The 14059-nt window shown below is 38.4% G+C and overlaps 1 protein-coding gene across 8 annotated transcripts in view; it reads left to right on the top strand.

Moving 5' to 3' along the window:
- lrp8 (low density lipoprotein receptor-related protein 8, apolipoprotein e receptor) overlaps window positions 1–14059 on the top strand; it is a 179394-nt gene that overhangs the window by 76783 nt on the left and 88552 nt on the right. For all 8 annotated transcript variants that reach the window (XM_005949318.3, XM_005949319.3, XM_042220664.1 and 5 more), the window contains one exon: window positions 4681–4803. In XM_005949318.3, the coding sequence (XP_005949380.1) occupies window positions 4681–4803 (123 nt within the window). The remainder of the gene's footprint in view (window positions 1–4680; window positions 4804–14059) is intronic.

Genomic DNA, 14059 nt, shown 5'->3' with positions numbered 1-14059 from the left:
GATGGAGTCAACAGGTCCTTATTAGAGGTGACACAGCTATGCCTCTGTTGTGTAGCTGCTGGATGTTTAATTTACATTCTGCTGTCCCTCTTTGTGTTTGTGTGTGTGTGTGTAATGGAGTCTGTTATTTGAATTACTTCAAGGCAGGAGCTGACCTTTACCTTTTCTCAGGGCAAACTATAGTGTCTCAAACCATGTTGTCAGGAGTATATGGAGAGGAATCCGTTGTATGTGCTTTGTATGGACAGAATGTAGACTGTATGAATGTCGATAGGGCAGCTTAGTCACTCATTGATCATAAAGGTCTCCGGAGTGTGCCGTTAGTTGAATACCATAGCTTGTGCAGTAGCTGCATCCTTGAGCAGTTTTTCTGGTACCATGTACATTGGGGCGTCCAAGTAATTTAAGTTATGGGACACATGTACCCAGGTTAAATGTGGATGAGGCCAGCCCAGTAAAATCAGAAACACCTTTTTTCTTTTTCTCCACAAAAAAAGGAAATGGTTAGCCTGAGAGGTCTTAAGAAACATACATGTGTTTTCTGAAATATGTCTCAATTAATTGGCATTCATTTACTAGTCTACTGTCATTATGAAGAAACTCTAGTTTCTTTATAAGATCACTGCCCTAACCGCCTTACTTCAGTGTGGAAATTGCACATTCATTCACCATTGCTCTCTTAAATGTGGGAACCAAAATAACAAGGGAAGGGGTTGTTGGAGTCTTTACTGCTCAACAATTTCAAAATCCTGTATTGGTTGGGCTCTAACAGTATTAATGTAAGGCCTCCTAATACTGATCATTCAAGTGTGACCGTTCAATGTTAATAGGTTTTTACTTCACACCATACATTTTTGGGGGATCTCAGAGGATTAAAAAGTTGTTCCCAAAAGCAGTATGTTGATACAACATAGAACATCCTTGATGTATTTATAGTTTTTTAATTAAATCCTATTATGTGTGAGTTATTGGTGTGTTTTTGTTTTTGACAGTAAACTAAAATCAGATTTTTCACATCTAGGATGAGGGTTTGTTGGTAGGTATGCATGGGTATATTTGCATAATATGTCTGTAGTAGTTTTCCACTGCACATTATTCACTCTCTCAAAATAACCTTATCATAAGGCAGGTTTAGGCTGTTCCATATGGATGGCATCTGTATATGACAGGTCTTGGCGCATCAGAATGTAAATGTAAGCAGCAGTTTGTGTGTGTATCAGCAACTCTTAGGAGGATGTGTAGATGTTTTCCTAGTTGGTTCTAAAATAATATATGCATGCTTTTACAGCTATTAAGCTCCTTCCATAGTCATTAACTAAAGGAGTTCTACTGTGTGTAATGGAAGAAGTGAAATTCGAAAGTCTTTTTGATGTGTAGTGGTATTTTTTTTTTATTCTTAGTGTCAGTTTTTGAGCCTGTTGCTGAAAACTGAGTTTTTAATTTGAATTTTTATTTTGTTACAGTTTTCTGACTGTTCTGCCGTAGACCTCTGCATGTGATATTTTATTTAGAACCTTAAATGTCAAGATGAGTGGTATTGTCTAGTTACGATATATTTTATTGAAGTTTCTGTTTTCACAACCCCTTTCTGAAGATTACTTGCTGACTTTTTCCCCCCAGAACAATTAAAATGTCCAGTATTCTCTACAAAACACATTTCTTTGTGGGGGGGTTAAAAAAAAATACCTGTATCCAGTGTAAACCGGGATGTGTAAGAGTGCTATCATTGAAAATGATTTCTGCCCACCAAAACAAGAAGGAAGGCATCAGGGAAATTATATTTTCATTTTCATATTTAAGATAAGAAGAAAATTAGTTAACTGATACTTAAGTTTTACAAAAACTCTTGTATTATATGTTGTAAACAAGAGCTGTTTGTCGATCTGAAATAGCGTAATGTTCATGTGAAAACCTACAAAGCTAAAATTAAAGTACATTAATACTAATTTTGTCTTATTCAAGCTTGCATGAAACAAACTGTCAGTTTGGTAGAGTTGGTGCTAGCTAAACTGGTTAGTTTAAACTTCTAATGATCAACTATGTTGGTTCAGAGCAGACACGGCGTTCATGGTCAGTTTGAAGTTGCATCACGGCATCAGTTTAAAGTGATGAAGCTCACTCGTTGAATTCTACCTTTTCTACTAGCTTCTTGTGTGGATCAGGACATGGGGATACAGCTTGTGAAACATCTACTTATATCTTGATGAATTCAGTCTGCTAAACCCAAAGATCAATGAATATCTGAGTAGTATCGCAGCCTAATAAAAACTAATTTACTTATAAGTTATTATTTTTTTCCGTGCTGCACTGCTACATCCAATCCTAGGGTTTCATCATCTGTCAAATCCCACTTTAACTCCTGCTTGTAAGGCTTTCACCTGAACCAATATTTATCTTTATCCGAATTAGGCAGTCTTATGCTGAAAATGACTGTGTTGTGCTATGAGCACAGATGTATTGTGAAGGTGAAGGAATATTCTGGTGTATACACTGTGGCCGGTGTTTTATCAGGCTGTAGGTGGAGATGGAGGGAAAGACAAAAACAAGGAGGGTAAAGTGGAAGAGGTGGTATTTATGTTAACATGCTGGTTGGAAGGAAAAGGATTTATGTGGTCTGTTGTGAAGAGTAATGCCATTGCACAAGACCCCACCTCAACAGCCTGTATCCCTCTTGTCTTTTCTTTCTCTGCCCCTATAGTCTCTCCTCTCTTCTCTTTCTCGTTCTATTTACTTTTGTCTCTGGCTCTGACTAGTCTGGAATCCCAAGAGATATGCTCTTTTTCATTTATTCTATGCCTACACCTTCTTCAATCTATTGCACAACATGTCCCTAAACTCCCTTTTTTCTATACTTGGTATGAATGCTGTACAGGTGAGCGTGCGAGCAAATGGTTGTGTCTGACTTTTCTTCAATTTGCCATACATTTAAGTAATTGTACGTACACATTTAGAATGCATTAGTCCCCACTAATGCTTTTTTCCATAGTGTGTGCTTCTTTATTATAGCTTTCCTTTGGGCTTTCAGTTGTTACTCTGCTTTAGTTGATACCATAGACCACACACACACACACACACACACACACACACACACACACACACACACCCACCCACACACACCCCCCAAATCCAAACCCTTTCTCCTAATAATATGGTGTCCAAACAACTAAATTGTGGTCTCAGTTGTGTTCACAATTTTGACAAAATCCTGATTTGCTTTTTATCTCGTTCCATTAAGGTTAAACTAAGCTATTGGTGTTTGTTTTTTGCTCTACCGCATTTAACCCCCCATTTTCTTTTTAAACTTTTGCTAGTTTTCTTTAGTCAGCTAGGATTCTGTTAGACTACTGTATGTCCACGCAGTATTCATATCTAACCTGTGTTCCCAGCAGATCAGGTATGTGGTGCATATGAAAAAAATGCACTTGTCAGAATAAAATCACGCTGACCTACACACCACCAAACGCACAGTGCTGTTCACACTCGCACACTTTCTTGCCATTTGTCAACCCCCTCCACCTCCTTCCCCCAATATATTTCATCATGGTGAGCCAAGGCATCGCTAACATGCCAGGCGAGTGCTTTCTCTTGTTCACTGGCTCTCACTGTCAGGGAGAGATTTTTTATTTATTTTTTTTACCTTTTCCCGTGACAGACCCAAGTGCTTCAATTTTCCATTTGCTTGGAGAAAGTGACTGCACAAAACCTTTGGACTCCGTAAGCTATCACTGCTACACAGAGCCAGCGTTAGCCTGGAAGGTGGATCATGCGGTGGTTAAAAATGGAGAAAAACCTCTGACCCCCACAGCACATGTAGTATATCCAACACATCCTTACAGAAAGAGGCCTGGTTAAGCTGCCGGTGCTTTTCTCATTCATTCAACCTGAAACACTGTTATTTATTTGAATTTGAAAGAAATAAAAACCATCTCACATTGGATCACCAGACTCATTTTCCTGACCCACTAAGTCTGCCTCAAAGAAGACGCACAAACAAAGGGTACCTAATCAAACGACCCTCGTTCTGATACAAGTTGCACTTGAACACACCTTTGATGCTCTGACTGCCTAAGTAGAAACATTGCCTGCTGTAGGTTAAATTAAAATTGGACTGGAAAATTGGTTTCAAGTTGGTGCTCAGAATTGCTCTCAACTAAAGTTCAATTTTAATTACCTTGTTGACTTGTTAAGTGAAAACATTTGACATGTTTTCTTGGTGCGTACTTCTACATCACATCTTTCCTAAAGTATTGTTTTTTTTTTTCTTTTTTAGCTTTAATCAGATATTGTTTGCTGTGCTTAAGAGACTATGTCCAAGTAAATATCAATTATATTGTCTAATAGTGGTATCGGATGTGCCGGGTGACTGGGGCTTTCTGTGTAGAGTTTGTTCTCTGCAGATATTCGGTCTTCCTCCCACAGTCCAAAGACTTGATTGTTTGGTTAACTGCTTATTCAGACTTGGCTGTAGGTATGAATGGTTGTCTCCCTCTTAGCCCTGTGTTATACTGGTAACCTGTCCAGAGTGTACCCTGTCTCTTGCCTGCAACCCTGAATTGGATAAGCAGTTAAGAAAATGGATGGTTCAATCATTCACTGTGGTGATGACTATCAGAGTATCAGCAGACACAATGCTTTCTTGAGGCCATATGATAATGTTGAATGTTTCTCTTCTCTACACAGCGAAGAAGACGTGCGCAGCCACAGATTTCACCTGTAAGAATGGACAGTGTCTTCCTGCTAGGTGGCGCTGTGACGGAGAAGTAGAGTGCGCAGACGGTTCAGATGAAGGCGATTCAATCTGCAGTAAGTAGCAGCACAGCCACACTGACTGGGCAAAACTGTGAGCAAAGTCAGTTTTGTCAGCACATATGCACGCACACACACACACACACACACACACACACACACACACACACACACACACACACACACACACACACACACACACACACACTTCCCATCATTGGTAAAACTCCCAAGGTCACTCATTTTCAGTGTGTCATATTTTGCTGCACGCCGCCGTGCTAACCTTCTGTTTCTTGCACATTGCCTCAGAAAATAGCTTTTAGTGGCTTTTTTGTTGTCTGCTTCAGCAGCAGACTCAGAACCTTTGTACAAGGTTTGATCAAGGCCCTCGATGGCAGAAGAGTGGACAAGATGTCTGCTGAGCATCCTCAAAGGGAGAATTAGAAATAATTACTGAGCCCTAAATTCATCTCGTTCTCATTAAGTAGCTCATGACACGAGAGAAAATTTCTCTAAATTACATATTCAGTCACGCAGTGCATTTTAGAAACTTTTTTTCCCCATCTTGTCCAAGTTCACATATTATCACTTTAACCCTAATGGAAACTGTAAAGCTGTTTGATAGTTACGGTGCATTGCAGCTAATGTAGTTATATTTTACACAGACAAATGTAATGTAAGGTTTTATTAGTGTTCCTGTAATTATCAAAATGACTGCAGTTGAATTTGAGTCTGTTCTGGAAATGCAGCAGCTCATAAACAATGAAATACATTATTCTGTACTTCTCTCCTTAATACATGTTATATTATTTCAAAGGTTTTTTAACTGTTAACCATAAGCTGTCCATGTCAACATTTTTGTTTCTCACTTCAAATTAGTGATGCCATAATGTTGCAAAACATGCTTATAATACACATAATAATAAACATAATGAGAAATGTTCCTCTGCACAAATTAGTACATCTCAAAAGTTTGAATATTGTCAATTTTTTAAAAAGTAATACGTTTCTTTGAATTAAAAAATGTAAACTATCATCAGTTCTCCATTCATCATATTCATCATATATATCAATATAGCCAAAATAACAGATTCCTGAAAATCAGTAATCAAGTGTCTCAAATGATCTAATTTGGGTTTGCATAAACAGCTATTCATACAACGTAAATACAGAGTATCACTCAGTTTAGTTCAGTACATGTGACCTCAATCATGGACAAGACCGTTAACTTGAAACTTGTTCAAATGACGTGTGGGGTAAACCACAGAAGTTAATTCCAGAAAGGTTGGTTGTGCTTTATTGAAACATATCAATGGAAATTTGACTAGAAGGGAAAAGCATGGTAGGAAAAATCCTGAGAGTAAATGTCTGAAAACATTGATTCCAAAACTTAGGGAGCTTCATGAGTACTGGGGCTGGGCTCAGTATATCTAAAGCTAGATGTCGTCAAGATAGTAGTGGGAATGCTTGTACCAAATCATATTGTCCGGAACAACAACACTAATCCGGGCATGTCTGAGAACAACACAGTGTGCTTCAATTTCACACCTAAAAAGAGAGTTACTTCAGCAACCTCCAACAAGCCACAGTACTTTACATAGTGTATGTGTTAGTGTGGTGGAAACAGAAGCTCACTGAAGCTCAAGTGTTTAAAGACTTTACTTTTTGTTTTTGGATGGGAGGCTAATGGCCTGTGGTAGAATTGGTAGATGTTAAAGTACTTCTTTGATATAAGAGGCTTTTACTATATATAGCTTTAAACTTTATGAATACTTTTCTTTTTCTTGATTGTTAACTACATGTTCAAGCTGTTTAAGATGAGATAACCTTTATTAGTCCCACGTGTGGGAAATTTGTTGTTTATAACACAGACCAGGAGTCCTCAAAGATTGAGTCTTGGAGTTGTCAGTAACTTTCAATAAATCTGTGGGGGAAAAAATAAACTTGATAAATATTTGTATCAAATGATTATAGTAAGCGTGCTCTAAGATAGTTTTGGAAGAAAAGAGCATAAGGGGTGTAGTCAACATGAAAGCATGATGGCTTTCAGTTTTGACATAGATGAATTATCTGTTTATTAGTAGCGATCACTGGCATTTTACAAAAATTCATCTTAGCTAGTGGTGCCTTGACTTCCCACTTCCTTCTTTTTCAAAAAGGCTAACACCTATTTGCAGTTTTTTTTTAACACATGATTTTCAAAGAGGTGATCAAAGGACTCTTTGAAGATCCTTAAAGTAATAAGTATGATTGGGATAGGCCAAGGACATGTGTGTGGGTGCGTGCATTCATGCACGTGCCTATGAGTGATCCAAGTGCACGCACTGGCATAAGCATGTGAATAAAACTAACGTCGATGCTCTTATTTAGTATTCATCACGAGGTGAATCTGTAGGTCATTTCATCAGATTAGTGGACTTGTGGTTAAGTCTCATTACATCCAATCAAGGTCAGACACTGTCAGAGCTTCTGTAACTTTCCCAGCCATTGATCCTCATGGCTGTGTGTGTCCAGATGAGTTTATGTGCAAGTAATAGAACGTCTAAGTTTGCTGTATACGCTTTCTTGCAAACATCAGAATAGTATTAACATTTTTCTGGAAACATTAATGTGTGTTTCTGACTAATCTAGTTTTCTTTTAGTGCTTGACTACACAAGCAACCATATTTCATACTAGGGCTGGGCCATATCATACCGTTCACGGTAATACCGGTTTAATGTTGGGCAACGATAGAAAAAGGAAATATCGCGATAGAATATGGGTAAAACACGCATGCGCAGTGCCTTTGTTTTCATACGCATGGCGGCGAAAGCAGATCATTAAATAAAACGGATGAACCAGAATTGGTTTGTAAAAATGCTGCAACTTCAGTGGTGTGGAACTGGTTTAGCTTTCGTCCGTCAGATACACAACAAAGCACTATTTTTGGTAGCACATGCTAGCAGGCCGTCGTTATTACTGTGTTTTTTGGAAAATACGGCACACTTAAAATCAATCCTTTGATTTTTCTGAAAATCGCCAGTGCCCCTTATAATCCCGTGTGCCTTATGTATGAATTCTGGTTGCGTTTACTGACCTCGAAACGATTTTATGTGGTACACGGCGCTGGAAAATCTGTCAAATGTTTTAGTACGACTTTGCTAAGCTACAAAGCCGCACCGCTTGATGGATTGTTGGAGCATCACGGCTGTTGTAGGCAAGAGCCTCGCGGAGTGATACGTACTGTGCTTCAACATAATATTACCGTATTGTGTGTGTATAACCTCTTTTTAAGTTTTGTGGATATTATACATGGTTATGCTGAGGATATGTCGGCCACTTCCCACTGGAAATGCTTTTTGGTTAAACTGTCAGCAAGGAATTTGCATTTGCACTGTTAAATTTTTATATAACTTTAATGCACATGAAAAACAGCTGCTTGTTTAAATGAAAATACGTTGATGTTTTGGGTTTTTTTGCACCAATAAAGTTGTGGAGTTGTAAAGTATTTTGTCTAGTGTCAATTATATCGTCAGTTATATCGTTATCGCAAATTTTCAAATGTATATCGTGATAAATATTTTTGGTCATATCGCCCTGCTCTATTTCATACATGAATCTACTTCACGTACTGTTTTGAAGATAGTCTTGGAGAAAAGCATTTAATATGACAATTAAAAAAATCTCGAAAAGATCTACCATTAATTGAGTGATACAGTCTATAGAAACAAGATCTTCCTTCACTAAGATCTTCCTTTTTTTCTGTCTCTCACTCAGAACACTTGACTTTGTCCTAAAGTATAGACTGAATATACCCCCCTTTCTTACAGCCTTCTACCGCCTTGTGTCACATTCTTTACTTTGTCCTTGTGATTTCTTCTGGGCAGTTTGTCTCCCACTTTCTGATCTGAGTTCAGTTTAAGTAATGCCTTTGATAGAATTGATTGCCCCAGGAGGGAATCGATGTGCTGATCCCCGAGACTTCAGGTCGCCTGCTGATTAACTATGGACCTCCGATGACGCCTCTGAAACCACACACGCACACTCTCACACTCTCTCTCCACACACGCACACTCTCACACTCTCTCTCCACACACGCACACTCTCACACTCTCTCTCCACACACGCACACTCTCACACTCTCTCTCCACACACTCACACGCACGCACGCACACACGCACACACACACACACACACACACAGAGGCAGGCCTCTCTGTAGCTGTCTGTAATTATACGTCTGAAAATGAACCTGGGCCTGGAGGGGATTCTGGAGAAAATGTTCAATCAGACGAGTGCTGGTTGATGCATGAAAGAGTGTGCACAGTGTTCTGCACTGAACGTTTTCTCCAGAGAAACCAGAGAAAACCTACACAGGCATACGGAGGACACGCCAGGTCCAAGCAAATTCAAACAGAGACCGTGCTAACCATTTATTACCGTGCACACATTTTTGTTTAATAGCTGCATCATAAATTGTGATTGAAGTATCATAAATTCACATTGCTCAACAGCAACATTTATTTAAAGTAACATCAAACTACAACATATATATTTGAATCAGTTGCTTTCCACTTAAAGCGCTTGAAAAGTTTAATCAAAGTGGCACTTTAACAAAAACACCTTTTTAATAATTAGTTATGCAAATTGGTATAACAAACTAAGCTAAATACTTCAGTGTTTAAGAACCATGTTTAAATACATTTCTAAATATAAATTAGTTTTACATGCATTTTTGCTGCAAACGTTGCTGCACTTTGTAGTCCACACAAGAAATGAAGGAGGTCACAATACCAGAAATCAAGTAGAACCAATACCAGTTGATTTACATGATTCTCGATGATCATCCTACATACTGAAACATAAAGTTTAGTAAAAAGTATTTTTAATTTAATTTCTTAAATATGTTCATATTATATTTTGCTCACAAGGCACAAACTAAAAGAAGGAAAAACTCCCTTTTAACAGGATGGAACCTCCTGCAGAAACAGGCTCAGGGAAGGACAGTCACCTGCTGTAACCAGCTGGTGGTGAGGAAGAAATCAAGCAGAACAGATGTAGAATAACACATGAAGGCAATAAAATAAAAGTAATGATTTTCTGTTTTAATAGTTTTATTTTAAGTTGTTTTACTCAATTATTATTATTAATATTATTATTATGAGTCTGATGTAAGTATAACAGGAAAAACTCTTGAGGTAATTAGCCTTGAAATACTAGATAAATACCTTAAGCATCTTTATTGCATTTTGGCACCATGTTAGGGTTCCTGCATCAACTGCAGTTACCAGTTTAGAAAAATAGACTCATTATGCACTACAGTCATGTGAAAATGACCAGACAGATGACCTCTCTTTTAAATTTTCATAATGTTCCATGCTACTGGGAACCCAGTCCATTTACCAGACATCAAAGCCCTGAATTTCTGGGGTCTAGACATTACAGCATCCATTTACTGAGTGGCATCAACAAGATCCTGCAGTTTGACAATCAGGGCTGATTAAAGGAGCTGTGTAGTGTCTCTCAAGTATTATTTAAAACCCCATCTGTATGTGCATTCTGTCTCTGCTGGTGCATATCTATAGTTCTGGGATGAAAGTGAGGACTCCTCACCGTTTAAGTGTCCCCATGTAGATAAGTTACCGAACACGAGACACTCTGCACCCCTTATTTAACTGCATATGGAGCAACGTCTAACCTTTCCAGTGGCCCCGTCAGTCCAAGTGATGCTTGAAAACTTTGTATAAAAAGCAAAAAACTGTTCAAGAGTGCTTAGGCTTTGTGTGTTTTGGAAGTTGTGGAGGATATTTTATATTCATAGTACAAAAGACTTATTATCAGTAGAAGTAGTCTAAGTCTACTCAGGCATTTTTCACACTCGGAGGCATGATGATAAAGAGTGTTCTGAAAAGCCTCTTATTGTGAAGCATAATGAGAGAAAATTAGACAAACAGAAACGAGAATTGTGATAACTTTATAAGTCGAGTCATCTCAAATCATCATTCATGATAGGATAGGATAAACACAGCGGGATAAAACCGAGAAAGCAACAGTCTTATTATTCCCTTTAGCTCTTTGATATGATAAGAAAGCAATTATTCCTTAATTTACTCAGAAGAAACTATAAAGGATTTGGCAGCATTTGTTTCTTTGCTTCAAATACAACTCCATTCCAGGGCCTTGAACTCGGGATATTTTCCCTAAAATTCTTCTTTTAATACTACAAGATTGCAATATTGAGTTCCAATGTGTCATTAAAGGCCATGAATATAGGGTCACACTTTGAAAACTGTGTCTCTGTTTAGTCCTTTTTTTATATTTATAATCTCATTAGATCATTTTTTTTATCAACTTACCCAACCCCACCGGGCTTTAAAAGTGCCATGATTTCATTCCATCTGATGAAACTCATACATCTAAAGACACAAACTGTCAAAGCAGAGTCTCTCATCACAGCAGGACGTCTTTCCCAATTTCTAGTAGCGATGATTTATAGCGCTTATATCCAGTCGCCACTCTTCAGATTCTTTTTTTTTTTTTTTTGACCTGGTAATTATGGCACGTCTGAGGAAACAACTTTAGCAAAAAATATTGAAATTGTCGGGCAAGGCAGATGGCAGATGGAGGACGGGTGCTATTTTTCTTACTCTAATAGATATTTAGTTGGCTAAAGTTGCAATGCTTTTATATTAAAGAGGAAGTTTAGAGTCTTTATCGGTCACGATGAAGAGCTGATCATAATATCTCAGTGATATTAAGTCAAGATGAAGACATTGAGAATTTTGAATTCAAAACTGACACTCACAATGTCTCAGGTGAAAATACAATAAGTGTCATCTAATGTTTAACTATACAGCATTGCCCTAATTGCCAGCTTCTCCTATTCGGTCATCGTCTCTGTCCTCTCTGTCATCAGTTTCACCTCCTTCTGTGTCATGAGGTAGGCTTTGCCTTGTCTCTGTGTGCTGAGACAATAGGCAGGTTAGCGTATTATAGCGAGGAGGCAGGCGGTTGTGCGAGTTAATTATTTTGGAACGTGGAAGGGAAGGATCCAGTCAGTTGCACTGTCGGACAGCTTCACTTTCATGCTTGAGGCGGCGGCAGCACCTGCCATAATTTCCCAGGTGGCCTCTCCCTCTCTTTTATCCAACTCTCTCTACCTGTCTGCCTTCCTTGTTCTTTCAGTCTGGGAGAAAGCAAGTGACCTGTCATTAAAGGACACACTAACAACGTGCAAATTTAAGAACTGTGCAAAAGAAAATCAAAAGCTGTTATATGGTTATGAACACTGGAAATATATGAGTGAATGTTAGGTCACCTAGCTACTTCAGAGACGATGAAGTCTAGTGTCTTGCTGTATGTTCTTTTAGTTGCTATGAGCTCAATGTCATTCACAGACTGCAACATGCAAAAAATTAAATGCCACCAAAGTTCACCACTTTCTTTTTGCCTATCGCTGTGTTTATTGTGATTGAATCTACAACCCACCATTATGTAACCACAAAAGACTAACATAAGTTTTGTGACTCTATTATACCACACTTCAGGTCTGAATAACACATTTATCAGTAAAAATGAGATTCATCCTCCAAAGAACCAAGCAAAAAAGAATCTTTTTTTTTTTGTAGAAAGGCCATCCAAACACATGAGATATCAGTGGGAAGCCCAGGATGTCCTTTATTTAGTTCGTCAGGACTTAGTAGGGTAGCTCAAATAAGTCACAAGATATAGACCAAAAACAAATATCACTTAAAGAGGATATCATTGAATAGGCTGCTTCTCAGGAGGATATTTGCATAACCCAAGGATGAGCTTACAAAATTTAACATTCCCCATGTCATGTCTATACAGTAATAGCGTTTTTCCACTGGTACCTACTCAGGTCGGCTCGAGACGGTATGACAACGCTTTTAGGGTTTTCCATTAGGTTGTAGTACCTGGTACTAGGTACCTACTTGGCCGTGGCTCCAAGCAATCGGAGGCGAGCTCCCTCACGAAAAATGAAAATTGCCATTTTTTTTATTTTTTTTTTAACTTGGCAACGAAGAAAATGGCTGGATAAAAACAGCACCATGTGTCCCGAGTCTGACCAAAAGCCACAGACCGAGCAGCTGGTATACCATCGCCTCGACGTCCTCCTTTGTTGTGATGTATATATGTTGCATACCAATTACGTCACAGGACGTTCAACCGTGTTGCTATAATGACCCCACACACATTAGGTGATCTGAGTCGAGTCACGTCAAGCCAATCTAGGTAGGTACTAGTGGAAAAGGGCTTTAAGCTGACTTATTCCATGGGGCGGGGTTTATGAAAGAGGGACTCTATGCAGTCCTGTGAGAAATCAAGCACACCCATTGATTCAGTAGCTTCTAGAACCACCTGATTTTACATTTAGAATCAGTCTTTACATTGTTCACGTTCTTTAAAGTGTTGCGTAATTCATTGAGGTTTGCGGGAATTCGTTTACGCAGAGCTCTGAGATCTTTCCACAGCATTCCAGCTGGGTTGAGGTTTGGACTTTGGACCATTGCAACACCTTGATTGTTTTCTTTTTTCAGCCATTCTGTTATAGATTGGCTGCTGTGTTTGAGATTATTGTGCTGTTGCATGACCCAATTTGTGGCCAGTCTTTAGGATTTCAGGGAGGTGGCCTCACATTTGACTCTTGAATACTTTGGTATACAGAGGAGTTCATGATAGGTTTGCATGTAGGAAGTGATAAGAGTGATTTTTTTTTTTTTAAAGATGAGTTTCATATAGATATTTAAATGCATCTAATTTTGATTTGTCAAAAATGTCTACAGTGGAAAAATTAGTGATAGGAGCTAGAAGAAGAACAGCAAATAAAGAGAAGCTGCCGTCTCCATGACCAAAGTATACATAACACAAGTAATCTTAAAGCTGATACAGCATAACTTAACTGGTGTTTTGTGACTTAAATAGCTGTGTGGTAACAGTATAACGTGAACACCCTCACGTTATACTGTTATATACATAACAATTTATACATAACAATTTGCCGACATGGCAGAAGCGCGACTGGATATATAGCTTGCCTTTTTTTGCATTTGATAATTACAGTAATAAAGTGTGATTCATGCAGATGTTCTTTGGGGATGATACCCGCAGAGCTGTCGTTTTCAAACATTCTCCGTGGGGTTCCATTTTCTCGTTGTGACTCAAATTAATTATCCAGGAAATTATTTATTTATTTCTCTTGTTTTTAAGACCACAAAAATTGGTTAAATTTATAATTCGACCGAACCCGTTTTCCATTGCCTAGATTTAGAGTGTGTGTGTGTGTGTGTGTGTGTGTGTGTGTGTGTGTGTG

This window comes from Haplochromis burtoni, unplaced genomic scaffold, assembly GCF_018398535.1.
Source record: "Haplochromis burtoni strain Fernald_Lab_line unplaced genomic scaffold, NCSU_Asbu1 Contig_53, whole genome shotgun sequence".
Taxonomy (NCBI): domain Eukaryota; kingdom Metazoa; phylum Chordata; class Actinopteri; order Cichliformes; family Cichlidae; genus Haplochromis; species Haplochromis burtoni.
Note: the sequence above shows the minus strand (reverse complement) of the source record. Positions and strands in the feature narration are given on the sequence as shown.